This window comes from Aythya fuligula, chromosome 7 (assembly GCF_009819795.1).
Source record: "Aythya fuligula isolate bAytFul2 chromosome 7, bAytFul2.pri, whole genome shotgun sequence".
In the NCBI taxonomy this organism is placed as follows: domain Eukaryota; kingdom Metazoa; phylum Chordata; class Aves; order Anseriformes; family Anatidae; genus Aythya; species Aythya fuligula.
In genome coordinates, this window is record NC_045565.1 from 18,162,883 (window position 1) to 18,186,315 (window position 23,433).

At 44.2% G+C, this 23,433-nt stretch overlaps 2 protein-coding genes across 3 annotated transcripts; both read left to right on the top strand.

The window, feature by feature from the left end:
* The first annotated feature begins 1,471 nt into the window (after window positions 1-1,471).
* Window positions 1,472-18,112, top strand: LOC116491592 (broad substrate specificity ATP-binding cassette transporter ABCG2-like). 2 transcript variants are annotated; one of them, XM_032191708.1, is made up of 16 exons: window positions 1,472-1,596; window positions 4,053-4,339; window positions 4,960-5,019; window positions 6,298-6,412; window positions 8,019-8,171; window positions 8,936-9,093; window positions 10,206-10,357; window positions 11,259-11,375; window positions 12,194-12,459; window positions 12,982-13,064; window positions 13,410-13,499; window positions 14,823-14,947; window positions 15,303-15,457; window positions 15,878-15,967; window positions 16,667-16,779; window positions 17,266-18,112. In XM_032191708.1, the coding sequence occupies exons 2-16, from the start codon at window positions 4,056-4,058 to the stop codon at window positions 17,411-17,413; spliced, it is 2,109 nt and encodes a 702-aa protein (XP_032047599.1). In that variant the 5' UTR covers window positions 1,472-1,596; window positions 4,053-4,055; the 3' UTR covers window positions 17,414-18,112. The 2 variants fall into 2 exon arrangements, with proteins under 2 accessions (XP_032047599.1, XP_032047598.1); XM_032191707.1 differs by having other exon boundaries at window positions 4,056-4,339.
* Window positions 18,113-18,752: 640 nt separating this feature from the next.
* On the top strand, window positions 18,753-22,599 carry BLOC1S2 (biogenesis of lysosomal organelles complex 1 subunit 2). The gene is made up of 5 exons (XM_032191667.1): window positions 18,753-18,858; window positions 19,565-19,681; window positions 20,584-20,703; window positions 21,225-21,329; window positions 21,896-22,599. The coding sequence occupies exons 1-5, from the start codon at window positions 18,807-18,809 to the stop codon at window positions 21,925-21,927; spliced, it is 426 nt and encodes a 141-aa protein (XP_032047558.1). The 5' UTR covers window positions 18,753-18,806; the 3' UTR covers window positions 21,928-22,599.
* The last annotated feature ends 834 nt before the right edge of the window (window positions 22,600-23,433 follow it).

Genomic DNA, 23,433 nt, shown 5'->3' on the forward strand with positions numbered 1-23,433 from the left:
TCAAGAGAAACCCAAACCTCTAATTGTGCTACTTCAGAGAGCGCTTCTCCTGCACCACTGTGCAGGCACCATGTGGAGCAGCGAATTCGTGGCTCAGAAGAAGACTCCTGCTCCCAAGCACACCGGTTTCTTTTCTCACTGTCCCAGGCATGTGATGAGAGGGCTGTCACCACAGCACAGGGAGGGTGAGGGAGCGTTTATGATGGAAATACCCTTGGACACAGATGTGCATGCTTGGTGAAGCACTAGGACAAAAGTCTTCAGTGCACACAAATTTTTCTCAAAGGGGGAAGTTAAAGTGCAAACTAAACATGAACTTGAGCTGCTTCTGCCCCGCAGAGTGACTGCAAATAACATCCTTATTCAGCAAGCCTGAATCTTGAGTGTATCTATGGCAAAATTTGCCCTCTTGACAGATCTCTAAAACTGTTTCAGAACCCCCACAATCCCCGCTGTTCTTGACTCCTCTCAGCCCTGTAGAGCATTGCAGCTGCATGGAACGTGAGTACCTGTTTTGCTTACTGAGTCAGCATGTCTGCATACAGGTGATAAAGGCATGCATATAGGCAAGTATGCAGATAGGTGAACCTTTGGAGTTTTTTATTACTGGTATTTATTGAGTAGCTAGAGGCATGCTCCTGCTTATCTGACCCTCAAACCGTCAGCAAGAGCTGTTGTTAGGAAAATGCAATTCTGTACAGAGCTGCTGTGCAGAGGGTGGTCAAACCGGAGGCAATTGATAGCGTGACTTGACAGCGCTGATATAAATTATCTTTATAAACCAAAAAAGCAGGCCTTTCCTGCACTTGTAACTCCAAGGAGCCTGAGCAGAACAAGCTTATTTATAGTAAGACAATAGTGCTTGGGAACAGGAGGTTGAGGAGAAACTGTGACAGCAAACCAGCGGAAACCAATCTTCCTGCTTTCACACGTTCTTGGAGCCGGGGACACATGGCAGCGTGATGGATGACGGGTGACCAGGGAGGGCTGCCATGACCCCCCGGGGGGGTCACAGGGCCTCAGCAGGCGTGCAGCTAGGTGGTATTGTCTCAGTGTGGCACCCTCGAAAGGTGACACTGCCAGGACCATCCCTGAGCCCAGCTGAGGATTTCCAGAGAAATCCCCCCTGGGAGCAATAAGCCTTCCAGAGGGGTGAGGGAGGGAAGGAGGGAAATAGGGGGCTGCCCCCCACCCTCCAGCCGTTCCCTTCGATGGATGTGCATGGGCCGTGGACCACGTACCGGCCGCACCGCGGCGTTTTGGCAGCTTCCACTAAGAAAGCAAACCCTCGGCATCCCGGCGCCGGGGGGCTCCACCGCTCCGCCCCGCACCGCCGGTTCCCCTTGCGCGGCCCCCGGAGCGGGGGGCGGCCCGGCACGGCGGCACCGCCCCGGGACGGGACGGGACGGGACGGGACGGGACGGGACGGCTTCGCCGCCTTTGCCCGGGTCCCGGCGGGGGTTGCGTGAGAGCATCGGGCACTCCCCGCCACCGCTTTATATAACCCGCCGCCCGCACCCGGTTATAAAACGCCGCCGAGGCAGCGCCGCAGCCAGAGCCGCGTGTCCGCCGCCCGGAGCGCCTGGCGGCCCGGAGGTAACGGGCAGGGACCGGGAGCGGGGCAGGGACAGGGACAGGGACAGGGACCGGGAGCGCGGCAGGGACCTGGAACGGGACCGGGACCGGGACCCCGAGCCCCTGCGGGCGGCGCTGTCCCCGAGCGTTTTGGGGTGCGGTGCCGGTGCTGGTACCGGTGCCGGTACCGGGGTCGGGGGGTGGCTGCCCGCGGGGTGCTGCTGCCCGCGCCCACCTGTAGCCTCTGCCGGGCCGGCTGCATCCTTCTGTCATCCTCCCTCGTGCCCGCAGGGCGCTGGCAAGGTGGAGCGGTGCTTATCGGTAACCCTGCAAAAACACGTATAGAAGGGTTCGTAAAGGGAGCCTTTACAACCTCTGGGGTTGTAAAGGGAGGAACCTGGCTATCCGAAGCACATGTGAGGTTTACAAACAGTCGAATGTTCAAAAGTCTAACCGGGTCTTTGCCCTTGCTGTCGTGGTCATCTTTTTTTTTTTTTTTTTTTTTCCCTCGAATGTGTTGTGCAACCTTTATATATAAGCCTTCTCTTGCTGATGTAAGCAGCAGATCCTTTCTTGCTTCCCACAGGCAAGGCTTTCCCAGGGGTCACCAGCCACAGGATGCATCCAAGTTAAACAACCCTTCCTCTTCTCCCCCCTGTCACTCTTCCTTTACTTATAAAGAAATAAAAACTACTATGATTTCTTGAGCTTTCATAGAATGATTGATGTTAGAAGGGACCTCCGGAGGTCATCTGGTCCAACCCTCTGCTCAGGCAGGGCCACCAATAGCTGGTTGCCCAGGGCAGTGTCCAAGCGACTTTAAGTGATAGGAAAGGGATAGTTTCTGTTTTCTGTTTGTTTGTTTGTTTTGTTTGTTTGTTTTGTTTTTGTTGTCTTTGTTTTTTAACCTGGCTCTTGGAGTTCCCATTTCTTAAGAGTGAGACCATCTCACCTCCTGAGCTATCTGTTGCTTCTGCAGTGATTGGTCCTATTGGTTTTCACCATCTCAGTCCTGGAGGGAAAATGGTGGGAAAAGGGTGTTTTGTGGGTGCAGATGGCAGGAAAAAGATCACTTGTGGAATACATCTGCCTTCCCATAAAACTCAGATAATCAGCAGCAGATGTCTTTGTGCATGGTTCTTTCTCCTCATTCATTATCCTGGTGACAGTCTTGGCTTTCCACACAATCACAGTAACTTTTTAAGCTTTCCAACAAACACCTTTGTGCCAGCAGCTAAAAGGGAAGTAAATGATTAGACTAGTTTGTGTTATTTTAACCTGTTCCCTTCAGTTTCTGGAAAGGGCATGTCGTGTTTCCCATCTTCCTTGCTGTGATTGCCTGGAAAGGGGACAAGAAGGTTTTTGGTTGTGAGGTCACCTGGATAAAAGGCAGGGTGCAGGCTAAGCTCAACCCTTGCCTGGGCTGCAGAACGTGTGGACTGCAGGGTTTCCAAGTTCTTCCCATGCAATGTCAAGACAAGAAGTTTAAACCTTTATTTTTCTATTTTTTAAACGAGAGAAGGGGTTCAAACTTGGTCTCAGTCATTTACAGCAGCAGAAAGTGAAGCACCCCCTTGACAAAATAGCTCTGTTGCTATGACTACTGAGGGAAGCAGTGTTAATGGTTATGGCAGTATTAATACTTTTCCTGCTGTGTAGGTGCTGCTGCATGGGCAAGGAGAACAGCTCTTTCCCTTTGCTGGTCTCATGCCCTTCCTTCCAGGTGCTTCCATCCTGCGCTACAGAAGCAGCTTATCTGCTGGAACTGGGATGGCTTATAACTTTCCCCATGATTTCAAACAGATACCATATTTAATTTTCCGTAATATACCCATTTATACCCTTCTTTTCTTTACTGTGGGATGTACCTGTGGGAGAAGGGAATACTGCCGTTCTTCAAAATGAATTGTGCTTGCAGACAAATCCAAGCTTCTCTTCCTCCTTGTAGCTGTGAAGCATCTTGATACTGGCATGACTGAAACATGCTAAGCGATATGTATAACTGCATTTTAATCAAATTGATATCACTGAAACAAACTCGTGCCAGCAAATAAGGTTTTCTCTTCTGTCTTTGTGGGGGTATGAAGCGGATTAAGCATGTTCTACCTGATGGAGGGGAGCTTCAGTCTCTTTAGCTTAAGCATAGCGGCTTGCATCTGTAGCCCCCACTGTGTCAAGCAAGGCATTGACCATCACAAACAGGCTTGGTTTTTACCTCATCGGATGTTCTTTGAACTAGTGTCACTTCTTCAAGAACATCCATGTCTTGTTCCTAAAGGCTGCGTGCATTGTTCTAAGTGTTTCCATGCCTTTGGGGACTACTGGATGTCTTCCAGTGCGGATGTCCATCCTTTTGGAAACTTGGCACTTGTAAGAACTGGAGTGGTGTGCATGAACGTGCTTTTTCAGGACACCTTCTGCAGACCTCTTTGCTCACGTGTCTTCTTCCCTGAGTGTTTTTGTGTTCTTTGTCTCAGTAGATGGGAACTGTCCAAAACAACAGCAGCCCCAAAAATCTTCATGCAGTGGAGTTCGACCTGTGCAACAAGGACACAATGGCAGACACATTTGATCACAGCATCATTTCTGTTGGAGAAGAGGAAGGAGCAGGCAATTTCCAACGTTCTCTTCCAACACGGGAGTCCCTCCGATCCCCTCGGGGCTCTGTCGTGAGTTTCCATAACATCCAGTACTCCGTTAAGCAGTCCAGTGGATTCCTGTGTAGACGGAAGACTGTGGAAAAGAAGATCCTTCAAAATGTTTAGTAAGTTCCTAACTAGAACTGTCAAGTCAACTAACTAGAACTTGACCTAACTAGACCTAACTGACGTAACTAGGAATTAATCTGCTGCTGTGAATCAGTGACCTGAGTGTCACTTTCCAGATTCAGCTGTACTGTACTGTTGTACTGACTACCCTCCTGTCTGCCGTTCATGTGAGCACTTGCTAATTTGCCTTAGGCATAACAATTAGGATATAACTGGAGCAGTTTCAGATCTAGGCAGATTAGGACCAAACTTGTGTGAACTCTTCTGCCAGAAGATCTGAAGGTTTCCTTAACTATGGACTGAGCTGTGGTGGGAGGAAATAAGTAACAGAGGGGAATTGTTTCTTCTTTTCCAGACCCAGCTCAGCTGGGAAGATGCATAATTTGCCTTTTGTAGGTTGCTCTGCATGTCCAGCTCTGATTTTGTTCTGAGTGGCAGTTTGGGACAAGAAAGGAAAATGCTTACTGATTTCACATTTAAGGAGAAGTTCCTAATAATCTTGAATTTTTTCTTTCAACAATTCTGAAAATGTCAATAATTTTGTTCACATCTGACTTCTACTATGAGCTGCATGTGAACAGTCCTGCATTTGGGAATAACTCTTTCCTTCTTTCAGTGGCATTATGAAGCCAGGCTTGAATGCTATCCTGGGGCCAACAGGGAGCGGTAAATCTTCGTGAGTACTTTCTTTTGCTCTTTAAATGGGCAGTCAGCTGCTCAAAGGGGTTGTGGGACTGTTAGGGTTGGGGAAGATATGAGGGAGCCCCAAGCTTAGACTTGCATGTGCCTGGGAGAAATCTGGAGATGCAGCCAGACCTCCTGTCCCTTTGATGTTGGCTTTGCTCGAGTTCTAGCCCTGCAGTGGTGTCACGCCCCTCATCTGCTCCAGCTGACGATCCATATTACTGCTTTCATCGTTAATGGTGGCCAGAGCGAAGATACCAGGCTGAACTGGGGTGACTGAAGCTCAGGTGTAGGCTTTGTCCCAGACCTGCCCTGGGGTGGGGATGAGGGCAAGGTCCCTCAGGGGCAGGAGGGAAGTCAACCTGGTGATGTTGCTGTAGCAAAACTTCCTCCGAGATGCAGGGTCAACCCCCCCGACTGCCAAGAATAGGGTAATGTCAGGCTGTAGGATACCTGCTGGGGATCATCACCCCAGCCTGGCTGTGTCCTGGTGGTGGGAGTGCACATGCTTGAAAACTTTGGATGAAAGCACTGAGAAGTACCTTGCAGGCTCTCTCCAGCCACTGCTGATGCTGTTTTCTCTCCTGTATAAAAATGTTAAGAGAGTGCTATGTCATTCTTCCTTTGAGACTGTCTTGGACAGGCAAATATGGCCAGGGTTCATGCAGGTGTGTTGTTGTGGTGACCCTTGATCTTCCCCTCTAAGGAGACTGCCAACTGATCAGGATGTTTGCAAGAGCCAGACCTCATTGGTATTTACATAGCTAGTAGACAGTCTGACCTCTAATTTGCAGTAAGGAGAAACCAGAGATATGTTAAACCAAAATGACTTTTTGAAATTAATCTTGACTGTAGTCTTGTTTATACCAATTTGGATTAATTTGCTTGAGATCAAAGTAGTTTCTTCTGTGCTCTCCTGGCTGGAGAGCAGACAGCAGCTGCTTGGCAGGGTGCTTTTGTGTGCACGTCTGAGATTAACTGTTAGCGTGGAGGCTGAGTTAATGTCTGTAGGGGGCTGATGGCTCTGAGGGTCTGTATATTGCAATACTGCTGTGGCATAGCTGGCACTTGAGAATCCTCCATCTGCATCAGGCTTTCTGTACAAAAAAATGAAGCCCCCAGAGCAGAGGAAGCCCCTTTCAGTGCCCTGTGTTTGGTCTGGAGCGTGCCATGAGCAGGCTGTAGCTGCAGTCCTGAGTGGTGGCACTCACCCAGTCAAACATAAAAGCAGTTGTCATGGCAAAACCTAACGTCTGGTGTCTGTCTGAAGTCTGCTAGATGTGCTGGCTGCCAGAAAGGACCCGGCAGGCCTGTCTGGAGAAGTGCTTATAGATGGCATCCCACAGCCTCCAAATTTCAAGTGCATCTCAGGATATGTCGTGCAGGTGAGTAAATGCCTTCAGCGGAGGCCTGGGAGACCTTGGGAGGGAAGAGCATAGGTTTTGGTGTAAAGCCTTTGAAAAGTGTCCTCCATGAGAAGAGGTGTATGTGTGGGGAACACATTGGATGGAGCTCACCACTACATGAATGAGAGAGAGCGTGGTCTTCCCTGGTGAGTGAGTAGGTCTGCTGTGGGAAGAGGAACAGCTTCTCAAAAAAGGCAGGGCTCTGTTGCATAAGATGAGAAAAGCATGGAGCAAAGATGAGCAAAAGCATGAAAACATTAAGTAAGGTAATGTTCAATGATCCCTACAGAGTCTAATTTGATAATTCAGGTGTTACAGTGTTGTCCTGTAACACTGAAAACAGAGGAGCAAACTTTTTGCTCCAGCCAAGTAAAGCGTGGAGGTGTTTGGCTTCCCAAACCTGCATGGGTGCCCAAGCCACCCGGCTACTGTGGCTTGTTTTTTTTTTTCTTTGTTTTTTGATCTCCTGAAGTTCCAGCAAGAGTTCTAAAAATAAAAAAAAAATAATTAAATTTAAAACAGGGATTGGTTGGTGGGAACCTCTCAACACCCGAAATCTCCTGTTGTAAAACTCAGTGGCAGTTCTAGTCAGCAGAGGTACCTTCAAGCTGTCCAACAATAATTCTAGGAAGTAAGCAGATCCTTACTGTTCTTCCTCTGATTCTGGCTGGCTGGGGCAGAGCTTCGTTCCACTCAGACAGGAAAAGCTGGCTGAATCTGCGGAAGTGGGTGGAGGCCTGGACCAATAATAGACCCTCACAGCCCTGGGGGAGCTGAGGAGAAGGGGATTCTTGGCAGTTATATGAGCCTCTAAATCTGGAATCCATCCAGGCTTCTGCCTGCAGGCAGATACAAAATATGCAGCCTTTCTGAAAGCTGACAGCTGGGGGGCTTTTGAGAGGATGCATGTGACAAGACTGGTGATAAATCTTGGTGCTGCAGGTTAAAGATCCCCAAATCCTCATAAATGGCCAGGAAGTTTCTTGCAAGTGTTCCCAGTTTGAGACATCTGTTTCTCCAATGTCAAAAGCAAACAAATGAAACCTTGAAATGATTGGCAACTGGGCAAGACATTAAACAGTTGCTCTCCCCTCCCACCCCTGTGCACTACTCCCTATATTGATAAAAATGACCCAAAGAGTCATAACAAACTGAAGGCTAAATGCATACATATTTAATGTATTATCTATTCTATGCAGATGGGTGTGTAAACCTGCTAAGTCATGTGTTATCACTATTAAACTGCTAATGGTCTCTGCACTCACATCTTGCAAATGCTGAGCACCGGCAGCAGAAACAGCTACCTGCTCTGCCTCACTATAGCTTGTAAGGAAAGTGCACTTCCAGAACAGTATAGTACCATCTGCACTTACACTCCTGAGCCTGAAAGCTGCATTCTCCCTTTGACTTTTGAGTGGTCTTGAATTCTGTGTTCTATATGCTTTGAAGCAGGAGTTGTCACTCAGTCCAGTTTCCCCCGTGGTCCACAAACAGCTTATCCAGTAACTGCCACCACAGGGACTCCAGTGCCCAGTCAGGTAGCTGAGAGTGAGGCTTTTCAGCTGTCAATTTGTGCTGCTTTCAGGATGATGTTGTCATGGGCACCATGACAGTGAGGGAGAACCTGCACTTCTCTGCTGCCCTGCGACTCCCCAGCTCCATCAGCTTTCAGGAGAAGGAAGAGCGAGTCACCCAGATAATCAGCGAGCTGGGATTGAGCAAAGTGGCTAATTCTAAGGTGAGCAGTGAGAATATCCATTTTAGAAATCTTGCTACCTCTGGAAATTAAGCTACTTGACTCTGGGCTGTATGGACTATGTAGCATAGCTACACTAAGCTAAGCAGGAATCTGAAAAGATCATAATACACACAGGAAATCACTCCAGCTCAGGAGGTAGCTTGGAAAGAGGTATGTGTATTTGTTACTAAACAGGGAAGATTTTGGGCCACATCCAGCATGTTGTATAAGCAGAGGGGAAAAAGTTGACTAGTCATAGCACCTTGGAACGCTGCGTGGTGGCTTCCTGGCTTTGTAGGACAAGACAGGGGAATTGTTTTTACCATGCTGAACGCTATGCGGGTGGGAAACTGGGCTGTGATGGAGGAGTTCTGTGCAGAGCTTGCTCCTCCCAGCTGCATTTGTACTCTTATTTTAACTTTATATTACTTATCCCCACTTACTTGGGTAGCAGGTGAGCTACCCATGCAAGGCATCCCCGATTACCAAAGTTGTCTCTGGTTGTTCTGGCCTCCTCATGGCTCTTGTCAGTGTCATCTTTGTTTCCCGATGCCAAAGGTGTCTGGCACTACTAAAAATCACACTGTCTGCTCACTGCTACACGGTCCCTCACAGTGCCCTTTGAATCAGACCCATCATCTGCTGCTGGCTCTGAGAGTCCACTGATGGGAAACTGAAAATGAAAAGGTCTGCTTTTCATGGGTTTGGTGAGCCTTGAATTCCAGAACAAATAGTTGCAAATGCCTGACTTCTTCTGCTTGTAGGTAGGAACTGAATTGATCCGGGGAGTGTCCGGAGGGGAGCGGAAGAGAACCAACATTGGGATGGAGCTCATCACAGAGCCACCAGTTCTTTTTCTGGATGAGCCAACAACTGGCCTTGATGCCAGCACAGCCAACGCTGTTCTCATCCTCCTGAAGAAGTAAGAGTTGATTCCTCAGGGCTCTGCTGAAATTTCTTTGCTATCTCATTATTTAAAAAAGGAATGTTGCTATGACTTAGTAGCTACAATGTTTGTGGTATGTGTTTGTTGTTTTTTTTTCTTAAAGCTAGACTAGCAGACTCAGAAGTGGTTGTAAACTCTTTATCTGGGTCTTGTCCAAAGCTTTTTGAAGTTGATGGGAATCTTTCCACAGCAAGCATTGGACTGGAGCCCAAAAAGCAGATGTAGCTTGGACAGCTTCCCTTTGCCACAGAGAGGGGTGGACTGTGAGGTCAAGCCTTGTAATCATAGTTTATTGGCCTTCCAGCTGAGCCTATTACAAAAGCTTTTCCTCTGTTATGACAATGGCCTGTAACTCAGATCCAACTTCACCTGCATTTTTGCCCTCAGTGCTCCCTGTTATCTGCTTTGGAGATGAACTATCTTCTGCTGCAAAGAGGTCCAAATGAGGCTCATGTAATGAGAATGAGTTCCTAACACTCCTCCTGTGTTTGTGGCATATTGTCTGATTTTGTCCAGGGGTACCTCTTACCCTGCTGCTTGTGGATAGAGGGTCTTAATCACGGGAGATACTTGTTGGGCATCAGTGACAAAGCATTGAAAAAGCATCTGACAAACCTGAAGAAAAACTAGTTTTGACTGCTGTAAAGAGTACGTCCTCAGCAGAGCTAGGAGAAACCTCAGCTGACCAGACTTCAGCAGCCTGCTGTGTAAAGCCTGGCTATGCCACTGAGTGCAATGGGACCTTTCCTGTTAGCCACGCTGAAACCTGGTACAGAAAACTTATAACGAGGATTTATATACAGCTGTGGTTAACCTTTGTGCTTAACCTTTGCTAGCCACAGACAACATAACATTCTGCCTACCTGGACTGCAGCAAGTCTCTTGTAATGATGGGTGCTTGAAGGTCTTGCAGGCAGCATCTGACATGGTGAGAGAGAAGTAGGAACTAGAACTTTAATGGATTGAGACTCTAGCAAGCTGACAAGCTTTTGTCTTGGATTTGGATGCTTATATTTTGCTTCAGCTAATATGACTATTTTGAATTGCAAAGTGTGGTGTATTTGGGAGAATTTTTGTTTCTATTTCAGGCTCTCTAGAAGAGGCCGAACCATCATATTTTCCATCCATCAGCCCCGCTATTCCATATTCAAGCTGTTTGACAGCCTGACGTTACTGGCCTTGGGGAAGGTGCTGTACCATGGTCCTGCAAATCAGGCCCTGGACTATTTTAGTTCTATTGGTAAGCTTTCTGTGCCAAGAGTAACATTAATCAGCTACCAAGCTTAAACTGTCAGTAGGTTCTTACCCTTGTGCTTGATAAAACTCTTGTGCTATTTTATCACTACAATACTGTAGGCTGTACATAGACAATCCGAATAGTGTTGGGTTAGAATTAGAAAACATGAAATAATAAAAATAAAAAAGGTAGAATAGAGCACAGCCGTCTCTTGCCTTTGTTTTGACTTGTACCAGGCCAAAGAAACAAAATTGCTTGGACATTTAGAAGCATGATGCACAACAGACAAGATGATGCTCCTAGTTCTGCCAAGCCTAGATGGCAGACCCGGTCAGTTTTGAACCACAGCCTGCAGATTGGCAGCAATCTGCAGAGGCTGATCCAAGAATCTGCTCTAGTCTGAACATAGGTGGGTGACTGAATGGGCAAAACCATGGTGTGACTTAAGTTGGATTAATAATAGCAGTGTTGGTTGGTTGTCCCCTCTACTGATAAGGAGGATGAGGGTTTCTGACTATAATGGACAGAGAACATGGAGTGAATTCCCAGTATAGATGCAGTCATGGACATTGGATTGCAAGCTTTGATTGCAAGCTTTTTTCACTGGGAAGGAGCCAAGAGTTGTCCATGCTGAGCTCTGTAGAAAGAAGCAAGCTGAAGATTTCTCCTTATCTGAAATCAGTGAGGAATAAGCAGCTCTGAAACTCTGTATAGATACCTCAGTTTCACCATCTGCCAAATCCTGCCCATTCTACTGTTGTAAACTAATGTTCATGAAAAGCAGTGAAGCAGTGGTTTTCTCTCATAGCAGGGTGATATAGTATTAAACCTCACTTTTCAAGCTGTGCTCTGTGTAGTACAAACATGTTGTTGTATGGGTTTTGTTTATTTATTTATTTTTAAGGATATGAATGTGAACCCTTTAACAACCCAGCTGACTTCTTCCTTGATATCATAAATGGTGATTCAACTGCTGTAGCAGCGAACAAGGAAGTTAATGAACCCGTGGACACAGGAAAAGGTAACTTGTCAAGGAGAAACCCACCTGGGTTAAACGTAGTTATGGCAAGCTTTCATTCTCTGTGTTTTCTCCATTCTAAAGACACTTTACTATCTTTTTATTTTTCCTACTAATAGATAAACTTTGCTTTGGGCTTGTTTCAAGATCTCAGAAGACTTAAAAGGGATTTTTTTCTTCCTTCAGTAATATAGGAGGACAGTGATAGATATTAGTTGTCTGCAAAATGTAGGAAAGACAGAAAAACTAGAATTGCTTAGTCTCAAGAAATAGCTGAGAAAAGAAGACAAGCTTTCAGTCATGTAAGGGGCTGCCATATGGAAGAAGACAGATAGGCCTAAGAGTAATAGATTTATGTGGCATCAAGAATGATTAGATAGAACTACACGTGAAAACAAATTCTCTAACAATATTGTGAGTGAATGTTGGAAGATTTGTCTGGGGATGCTTTAGCATATCCATGACTGAAGGATTTTAAGGGAACAGTGTTCATAGTGATGCCTTTTGGGAAACGGATCATGGCAAATCATTGATTTCCCAAAAATCCCATGAAGGTTTTCTAATGGCTTATTCTAAGACTGTGGCCATGTTTATGCCACAAAGAACACGCAGATGATCCAGGCTGGATTAAAACTGCAAGGAAACCCTCTCACTCAAGCTCTTCTCTTAAGCTCAGAGCTACAGTTTGAATTATTCAAATTCTCTGGCTATTCCTGATCATATCTTTGTCCAGCCTCCAGAGCAGACCCATGTTGATGGGCCATGTTTGAAGATAGGGGTTCATGGGGAATCACAAGCCGTATCTTGTCTTTGCCACTTAGAGGTAAACAGTGAAAATGGAGCAGTGGAACAGAATGTGGTCAGCAGTGTGGTGGATGTGCTACACCAGAAGTACCTCAACTCCAGCCTGTACCAGAGCACAAAGGAAGCGCTGGCAAAAGTGGAGCTGGGACGGGGAAGCAATCATAAAATATCCAAGCAAGGGCACGAGATTACCTATGCAAATGGATTCTTCACCCAGCTGTACTGGGTGTCCAAGCGTTCCCTGAAAAACCTCATCAGGAACCCACAGGCCTCTGTTGCACAGGTTGGTAACAATTGTTAGAAGTCTCAGACTTCTGATTTCAGTCCCACAGTCTGAAGTTTGTTGAGCACACTTCTGTTTTCAAAGTCAGGGGAACAGAAAAGTCATGTACCACTACCACTCAGGTTGTTGCCTTTGGAAAAAAAAAATAGCAGAAGGACTACGGCACTGAATACTGGGGAGTGGGGGAAATGCTCCATTATCTGGTTCCCATGGGGAGCTTCGAGGGAGACATAGATCTTGAGGCTTACTTGACATTTCAAGCTGGGATGTTCTTTGAGTGTGCTTCTGCTAGCTTTTACGAGCTAAAGATCAAAGGAAGGAGAAAAGGGAAAAGGATAAACCACGACAATTTGGCTAAAGGTTTTTAATTGTATGTGTTTTATGTTTACATGGATTCACACTGCAAAGTTTTAGGTAGGCATGAATGTTAAACCCTGTATATACCTTAATGACCATCTAGTGCTTTGTCCCTGTTTGCCCATCTGAAGGACTCCATTCTCCCTTTCCTCTTTTCACTTCCAGATTGCAGTGACGATAATTCTAGCCTTGGTTGTGGGGGCCATTTTTTTTGGTGTAAAACTGGATCAAAGTGGCATTCAGAATCGGTAAGTTGGAAAGATGCAGCTTGCTCATTTCTGTGCTGATAGACCACAGGTTTCAGCCACAAGAAAGGCTCTGGTCTCTGCTTGGACCACAAAGGCGGCTTGGGTTCACCAGCCTGAACACCCTGCAGAATGGTACTATCAGAGGTCCTAAAGGACCCACAGTTCCATTGGGCTTCCACATGTCTGAAGGAGATGTGCAGGTGAAGACAAAGGAATAAACCTGACTTTGCAGCTAAGATCTACAGTAGCACAATTAAACCTCTCTGTTCTATGGACAGAGACAGAAAAGTGCTGACTTGAACTTGGCTGTTTCTTCACTTCTTGACTTCTGTTTTGTCTTTCTAGTGTTGGATCCTTGTTTTTTGTCACCACAAACCAATGCTTTTCCAGTGTCTCTGCAATTGAGTTGTTCATCAGAGACAAGAAACTATTTGTGTAAGTAGAGATGTTCTTGGACTGTTTCCTACCCTGCAGTGAGGGGGGGAAATATCTTAAAAGCTAACAAAAAATATTTCTACCAACGAGGACTTGAGAGTTGATTTCTTCTTCCAACATCAGGATGCAATAGTAGTGCTAAATCAGTCAGTAAAGCAAGGAGCTCAAATGCTAAGAAGTGAGGGAAGGAAGGGAGAAGTAAAATGCTTTTACTTGCTTGCTGTATCACGGTTTACCAAGAAGTGCTTTTTCCACTTCTGGTAACAGCCTGTTCTTGAAGTCTGCATGTGAATCCTGAAGATTGTGAACCCTGCCTGCCCTCTTGCTGGCCTGGTTGAAACAGGGTTTTGCAGTGGTCCCAAAGTGGTAAGACTGTGCAAAGATGAAGGGGGAGTTCTTAGAAAATCTTCTCAATGGATGAGCAGAAGAAAAGGGCTGCTGACTGGCTTACAAGATATTTTTAACAATCAAGTATATCTGTCTATATATATATGTATATTAAATGCATATATAAATGTGTGTATGTATATGTGTGCATAAAGAAGTGTGTATATATACATGTTGAAAACATGGTTTGGAATAGCCTCCAGCTCATGGGATGAAAGGGCAAAAGACATGCAGTAAAAAGGAAAACAGAGATTTGTGCCTGGAAAATGAGTGTTGTGTTTTTGTGAGGCACTAGTTTAGATGTGCACATGACCACTGGCAGCTTACTCAGAACTGCTTAGTACTACCCCTAACAGCTGCTCAGGAATGAATCTCTGACATTTCTTGCTAGTCTGGCCTGCTTACTCTTGGTGGGGATTCTGGCACCTCACCACTTGAGTCTTTCCATGAGCTCCATTATGCAGCAAGGCAATCATAATGATATTTAATTGCCCTGTGAACTGGAGGTGAGTTAATGTCCTACAGGTGTTTTCTCATTCTTGGCTATCATTCCTTCTCCCTTAGAAACAGTTGTATGAGATAGCTGTGGATAAACTGTTCCTCCAGTTAATCTCATACTTTCCCCTGCTCTTGTGTTTAGGATCATTCTCTTTGAACAGAGCTTTAGGAGCCTTTTTCCAATATGCTATTTAGTAGTCTAAATCATTCTCATTCATCTTCTCAGAGTGCTCCCAGCATTGCTGCAGGGCCTGTGAGATAGATCAGCCCTTACTTTGGAGTGGGAAGTGGCAGCACAGAGAAAATAATCAACTTGCATATAGAGGAGTCAGTGGTAGAAAGAACAAACTGAATCAGGATAAACCAGACACATATACCGAACCTGTTTCCTAGATAACCTCTAAACCTGTAAAACTTGCCTCCTTCCTGTCCTCACAGTCATCAGTACACCAGTGGATATTACCGTGTGTCTGCCTACTTCCTGGCCTTGATGATAGGAGATCTACTGCCCATGAGAACTGCTCCAGCCATAATATTCTCATGCATCACTTACTGGATGATTGGTAATGAACTGATGCTTTCATTGAACCTGTCGTCTTCTAACACGTTTGATTTCTGACTTAGCCAAAGTTTATTTTGTTTATCTAAATTGAAACTGGTTGAACCCTCAGCTGATTTTAAGTGCTTGGCATCATAACTTCTGAAGACTCTGGAGCAGGGGCAGAGACACCAGCAATCAGAGATGGGGACCTGCTTGTCCATGTCTTTTGGTACTGCTTTAGAGCATTCACAGTTGCTGCCAACTCCAGACTCAGCCTTTCTTCCTCCTTTTCATGTCTTGTGTAGGAGCCCGAGGGTACCTCTCCGAAGTTCGTGATGTGGCTATTAACTGGACTTTTTCTTTCTGCTTTTTGACAGGATACCAAGCTGTTGCAGGCCGATTCTTCTTCTTCATGCTGGCGCTGATACTGGTGTCGTACACTGCCACAGCCATGTCTCTGGCTATCAGTGCTGGGATGGAAGTGGTGGCTGTGGCGAATCTGCTCATCACTATTTGTTTTGTCCTGATGCTTGTAAGTACATAAGATGCACAGATGGATTTAGGAGACAGGCTCTCTACAGGAATGGGTCCAGTAGCTTGTTACTCTCTGCCTGCAATTTTACTGATGCTGTAGTCAGACTTCAGTCAGTCTGCTAAATTGTAATCTAAGGGTCAAACCTTTGCTCAAATGCAGTTCTGTAGGTGTGGTGTCACCAGAGCTGTGCTAAAAGTGTGCCTCAAAAAGGTGTTTTTGTAAATTGTCCTTAGAAAAAAAAGGACAGTATTACAAATCTAAGTGATCAACTAGATTGCTTAAAAGGAAAAAGGTTGAAATAAACTTTAGATTAGCTGATTTTGTTGCAGTAACTTGGCTGCCCAGTGGGGTTTGCAGGAATGACATGGTTTGCAGTAAACTGTTTGTGACTCATCAGTCTCTTTTGTTCTCTTTCAGATCTTTTCAGGTCTTCTAGTAAACCTCCCTTCTGTAATGGGCTGGCTGAACTGGCTCAAGTACTTCAGCATCCCTCGATATGGCCTCACTGTGAGTAGAATGTAGCATTGGTCTCCTGTGAGTAGTGGCTACCATGCTGCATCCTGGGGAGGTTTTGTGTATAAATGCAGTTCTCTTAAAAGTCTAGCTTGGTTTCTTTCCTCACATGAACATGGTGAAAGAAAAAACCAGCCATCCTCAAAAAGGAAGAAAAGTTAATCTATGTAAAAGGTGAAAGCCTTAAAGACTGAACAATTAATTTGTGCCACAATGTTAGTACTGTTTTGACAGCAGCAGAGCAAACTGCCCAGTGAGGCGCTAATTCCTAACCTGAATAGCTGACTCCTCCTGCTTCATAGTGCTGGTGCTGGGGTGTCACTATGCAGCCATATGGTTTTCTGGGAGAGGAGATTGACTCAGATAAAGGTGGATAAATGGGGTCTTGTAGCTGGCAAGACAGAAACCCATGGCTAAATCACTGAAATATAACTCTGAAGTTACAGATTCAGACACCAAATCATCCTGCATGTAGACGTTGGAGCAGTTCCTTGGAAAGTTAGTGGTTAAGAGATTCAGAATAAGTGCTGAGAAGTAACTTTTCTGGGCCACTCAGTTCACACCTAAAAGTAACATGATTCCAAGAGTGGTGATATATATCTTCTAATAATCAAGCACCTTGAAGGTGTTTCAGCTTTAGCACCCCAAGTCACTAGCTCTTTGTAAAAAACTGCTGTCTGCCTCTTTCCCTAGGCTCTTCAAGTGAATGAGTTTAGGGGTCTCTACTTCTGTGGTGAGAAGGATCCAAATGTTACAGTGTCTGTGGGAGATGCAGGCAGTTGTCCTTCAGTTACTTCAGGAGAAATGTAAGTCTTTACCTTATGACTGTTCTTGGGTCTGAATTGTAATGGCTTGCTAAAGGACAAGTCAGACTATTTCAGAGCTTACAATTACCCAGAGAATAAGTGTTTGTGAGAGTAAGTGAACTGTTTCTATAGCTTTTGGGCCCCAAACCCCTGCTGTGGACCTCCAGTTACTGATGCATAAAACTAAATATTTTTATATGTATCATAGTCTGATGTGGTTCTGAGGCTTGCTCATAAACTGCCAGTTATCCGTAAGAAACAATTATGATGCTATCGAATCATCTGAAAAATTATGAGAACAAAAGATCCAGATTTGTCCCTTAAGCTTTATTTTTTCATGGTAAGTCACTCTATTTCCATCACCTCTGTCTTGCATAATTGTGGGTAGAGAAATCTTTGTATGACGGGAAAATAAAAGTAACCAACTGAAGACTTACAGTATCTTGCACCAGATATAATAAACTTCTGTCCCATGCTTTTCTGCAGGTGTTCTGGTGAAGCATACCTGTGCAGCCAAGGAATTGCACCTACCAACTGGGCAATGTGGGAAAACATAGTGGCTCTCTTCTGCATGACTGTTATCTTCCTCATCATTGCCTATGCCAAACTACGGTTTATGAAAAAGTTCACATAGATTCCTGCACTGCCTTGCTCTGCAACTTCTCAGGTCTTAAAACAGCAAAGCTTGTTAAAGCCTGCTGGAGGTTGCCAAAGATTTTAACTGACTCTTTAGTGGACTTAAGATGGAAATCCTGTCCCAGTGTTTCTGGACCATGATCTCCATATAATTGTATGATTTTGTTTTTTAAGAGGAAATGTATTACTGTAAGATTGCATAAATGATTTTTTTTTTTTTTTTGTAAGGGAATGTATTTGTCATAATTCTTAGGTGCTTATCAAACTGTTTATTATAGAGCTTCATTCTTCTGTGGCTAACTTTTACAAATATACACAAGGAAACATTTTCCTTTGAAAGTGTGAGCTTCTCCACCACATGGCATAAAGTAATGATGACATTTATGTGTCGATATGTTGCCTCTTGTTGGTGCCTGTCACACCTGAGGAGAGCCAGAAACCAATCAAAATGAGTTGGAGATGCATTCAAGGTTGACGTCTATACAGGGAATGTGCTCTCAGTGCCAGGCAAGAATTATACTTCTAGTAGCTCCTCTGTGGAAGATACTTGCAGAAGCAGCTTTTGCTGATGGCATCTAAACAGTGGTATAAGCCATGGAACCTAAGAGTGAGAAATATGATAACAGTTGTACTGTAAAAATGAATTCTATATTACTTAAGAAGGGATTTTGTTCCCCTCTTTTTTAATAAGTGAATAAAAACCTGTATGTATGGTAAATCTTTTTAGCAGGCTTCCTGTTTGGCTGTGCCATTTCTATATAGAGATGCATATATATATATACTATATATATACTATGCTATACTATATATATACTATGCTATACTATATATATATACTATGCCATGCTATATATATGCTATATATCAATGCTATATATAGTATAGCGTGTGTGTGTATATATATATATATACTATATATGATACTATGCACAGAGTAAGACACAGAGCTCCTGCTGTGCTAACTGCAGCAAAGCTTGACACAGCACAGCCTGCAGCATGCCAGCAGCTGTCCCCTTACAACCCCAGCTTTGAGGCTGCACGAAGCCCCTCACACGGCAGCGCAGCTGCTACGCCAAGGAAAACGCTGCCAGCATGTGCTGGGGACGGCTGTGCGAGCCGCAACCCTTGGAACTGGGCTGCCCTGTCAAAGTGCAATAAACATTCGGGTTACGGTGTCCTCGGGGTACGGGGTACGGGGTACGGGGCCGGGGCCTCCCCTCACGCCGGGGGGCAGCAGCGCCCCCGCCGGGCAGCGCCCAGCGCTGCGAGAAGGCCTCGGCCCGCCCCGCTTCTCCAGGGCCGCGCCTGCGCCGCCATGGCGAGGGGCGGGACCGCGGCCTGGGTGAGGGCGACGGCGGCGGCGGCGGGGGCCGCGGCAGGGGCCTGTCGCCATGGCGACCGCGGCGGAGGGGCTGCCCGAGGCCGGCGCGCAGCCCGCCAAGCGTAAGGGGCCGGGGGTCGGGGGGGCTCCGTGGCGGCGGTGGGGCCGTGGTGGGGCGCTGCCTGCTCCCGGGGCTGTCTGTCCGTCCGTCCGTCCGATGGCAGCGAACTGCCATGGATCTGCGATCCCCCTACGGGCGGGGACTGGGCGTCTCTGCGTTCGGGCCGGGCAAACGCTGTCACAGGACAAAGAGCAAGCTGCCAGGTTGTGGGAGAGCAGAGCAGGGGCCGAGCGTGGTGGAGATGGGTTTCGAGGAGGGGAGCGCTGATCGTCGTTTGCCGTGGATGGCAATCCGTGTTTGTCCCTTGTGAAGCGGGCTTGGGGCAGTTTTTGTACGTTAAGGCAGCGACTAGAAATAAAAATCAATGTAATTGTGCACAAAGTTCTTAGAGGCGACGTCCCGCAGAAGTTCTCCACGTACTCCTTTGAGGCAGGGCTGATATTTGTAAATGCAGTCAGGCCAGGTGCCTTCCCCTTACGCATTTCCCAACGTATTACTGAAAAATAATCTTGATGTTTCTTTAAGGAAAAGGCTTGGTTTGTTCTCCTTTTGTGCAAAGTAGACAATTTATATGGAAAGTAGGCATAGTCAACAACAGCAACAAAACAACACCAACAAAAATAAAGCACTTGGACCTTTTCATTTTTATGTCTTGTTTCTGTACCTGCTAACCTTCTCTAACTCTGTAATGTGTGTGCCCTGATTAGAGGATCCTGCTGTTGAAACAGCAGAGGAAGCTAAGGAGCCCGCAGAAGCGGACATCAATGAACTATGTAAAGATATGTTCAGCAAAATGGCCACTTACTTAACAGGTGAACTGACAGGTAAGGCACTGCAGTACTGACAGGCAAGTACATTTTTGTTTCTTTTCATATTTTTTCCAGGAACTCTGTTGTGTTGCTTGTATAAACTATACCTATTTTATCATACCTGACAATGCTGGCAGTAACTGTTCTGTTCCTCATAGGTGCTTCACACACATATGTTTTAAAAATCAGCAGTCTTGTCCAACTGCTTTGAGCCTGTATCAGGCAATCATGTAATTATATAGGTTGGAAGGGACCTCTGTAGGTCATCTAATTAATTCTGCGTTAAAAGCAAGGGAAACTCAGCCGTTAGGTTACTTAAGTAGATACCTGTCTAGCTGAGATGCTTCATAAGGTTGATGATCTGTCTGATATGATCATCCTTTCACATTTCTGTGAATGTGTAGAAGATCTCTTATCTCTGTTAAACAGATAGGGAACTGCAGGAAGTGGAAACTTGCTAATTTATCTTCTGAATTTCACTGGATTCTGTCTTGAAAATCTGAATGAAAGTGACTTTGGTAAAACAGGCAAGGAAGTCTGTGAGACTGAAAAAAATTCAGGGATTGCCCAAAGCTCTATCAACCATTCTGATCTTTGAAGCATTCTTCCTTTATATGTTTTGCTGAATTGGAGCCTGTCTTTGGAATGACAGTTTCCTTCCACCTGAAGTTTCTCAAGTTTGCTTGTTTCTTGTTTGTTTGTTATTTTTTTTTTTAGAAAAAATTCATGAGTCCAATTGATTTTTACATTTCACAGAATGTCATTTCTTTTTGCACATCATTATACTAATGCCTCTACTACCACCTAAATTATTCTTCATTATATTTAGCTATTGTTTTGAAATTTCTTGTTCTCTAGAAGAGTCTGCATCCAGTTCAACCTGCATGAACATTAAAATGTACTCTGTTGTTTTTAAGCCACCAGTGAAGACTACAAACTCTTGGAAAACATGAACAAGTTGACTAGCTTGAAGTATCTAGAAATGAAAGATATTGCCATAAACATCAGTAGAAATCTGAAGGATTTAAATCAAAAATGTAAGTAAACCAAATAAGGGAGGGGTATAATTAACTATAGACTTGTATGGGTAATTAAACATCTAAGATTTGATAGTTTACACTCCAATAGGCTCTCAGGGAAAGAAAACTCACTGAAATATACATGCTGTTAGACAATGCCAATCTTCTGTATATCTTTACAAAACTACAGTCTACATAGACTAGCATAAGAGAATTTATGTCCTGTTCTACCCCAAATTTTGGACTGATAGGGATTAAATAACAATTCTTTTGCTGCACATTGTTTTTCTATTTGTGTGGAGTCTAGCCAGTAAGCTTTTTCCAGTAATCCAGTCTAGCCTCTTAAGCTTTTTGTAAGTTGCTGGAATATGGCTATCAGCATCACCACTCAATTTTGGGGTAGGAAAAGGAAGGAGCTTTTGAAGTATTTTATCTGGAGAACATTATGAGAAATTCTTATGTTTGAAGTATGAACTGTTTCCTGGAATTGAATTAACAAGAACTAACAGCTTTGCTTTTTTTTTTTTTTTTTTTTAAAGATGCTGCTCTTCAGCCATATCTGGAACAAATCAACCTAATTGAGGAGCAGGTTGCAGCTCTGGAGCAAGCAGCTTATAAACTGGATGCATATTCCAAAAAACTTGGTAACTATTATCTTCTACTGTTACTACCTAGCAACATATTCTCTTATAAGGAGATTTCCCAAGACAAAGTAAACTCTTACTTTATTTAACAAGTCTGAGTGGCAGAGTTGCCCCTGCAGCATAGTGTTGATCCACTTCCAGTTAATGAACATTAGAAATGTGTGTGAAGTGGTAAGAGTTGATAAAAGATTAATATATCAAATTACATGGAGATAAAATACAGGTATTATTGAACTACAACTTGTTAATGAAGCTTGATTTCTTTTTTGCAGTGTGCACTGATGCAAAGTTTAAAGATAGATATTTAATCCCACAAATAGAGATTTATTAAGTTCCACCAGGCACCCAAGTCTTCTTGGCTTAAGTTAGTACGAGTTGTCTGACTTAAGCACCTAGATCTTGACAATCCCATTTTTCAATTAGATTTGCCTAAGTACTTTAGGAAAAAATGGTCTCAAGTGATTTCTTTAAATTAACTTGGTTGTAAGATGTCTTGTATTGCTGCATACAAGATTTAAGATTTTTACCTATTGAGTCCTAAAATACTGTTATTTTTCCTCTTGCAGAAGCCAAGTACAAAAAACTGGAGAAACGATGAAATTACAACAATCTTTAAGTTGGATTTTAAGTTGGACTTAAGTTGGGGTATGAGTCAGACTGATCCCTGCTTAAGTTACACAACACCAGTTTTATATGTTGACAAGGATTTGGTAACAGCTAGCATCGTGACTGGTAATCTTTTGTATCTATTGAATACAGTAGGCTGTATTCATGCTTAAGGCTGAATGGTATTTTCCTCTTCTAAAATGTTTCTGTTGCTTCCGTTGTTACACGGTGAAAAGTTGAAACTTGTTCCTAACCCGTATGTTGATACTGGCTATCTGTGTTAGTCCTATGTCTCACATGAAACATTCTACCTAGGAAAAGCTTTGAATAACCTATAAAGATGTTTTCCCATAGTAGCAGCAGGTTTATCCTAAACCTATTTTTTTCTTTCATTGAGTTCTGCATAAAGAAGATTCCCTGGCCTTTGGAGTTATAAATGCGATACTGAAAATACTTGAGTTTGATATCCATCTTTATCTGTTTGCAACAGAGAGACTAGTTATGATAAATTTACAATAAAACAACTTGCTGCATTTGTCTCTCTGGAATCTCAAATTCCTGTTGGAAAGACTATGTAAGTTGTCCTTTTATTTTTCAAAGGGTCTGTTAATAAAGACAAACTCTTTCCAGTTACTGGAGATTATACAAGAGAACATGCTTTAAACTCTGTGTCAAGTATTTCTTCACTTATATTCTTTACCTGTCCTGAACTCAGGTGGAATTCTTGTATCACATTATCACATGCTTAGCAAACTTAGCATATCCTTTCTCTGCTTTCCCAGTGAAGTTTTGTATAATATTTTGATCCTGGTAGTTTTTGAAGGGGCATGCCCAGCAAATAAACCTCCTTCTATACAAGATTAACAATGCTCCAAATTGCTAATTTAACAAGGCCCTTTTCACTGAACAGAAACTCCCACTCAAAATTTGTGGGTTTTTGGTTCCTATTGACTTATACTAGTTGAAGCTGGCTTTTGAGTGAGTTGCAGTAGATGATACTACAAATGCTGATGTAGGAAAGAGGAAGTTCAAACTTCTTACAGACTATTTAGAAGAATGATTAGTCAGGTGACAATATGGTAAAACTCATAATTCTGTGTACAGCCACTGATTGACAGTTTTTCCTAGTGCTATGTAAAAGCAGTGAAGCAAGACCTCTGAGAGCCTTCAGCATCACTTTAAAAATCCTGGGTGTAACATGGTAAATACTATTCTAGATGGCCTTGACGTAGGATTTGAGAAGGCCAAGTTCACTTTGAAAGATTTTCTTGAATGAGTATCTTAAGAACAGGGTTAAGTCTCCCAGAGGCATCCATGCATTTGTGTCTGTCTGCTTTTATCCGTAGTTAGCTACTAAACACTTAGCATCATTATCAAAGCAACATCCTCCAGTCCAACAGGAAGAGATACCAACTGATGAGTTATTTCTGTGTTGGAGGAAATCATACCATGTATAACAGCACGTGTTTTAAAATCTCACAGATCATAATTTTAGGAT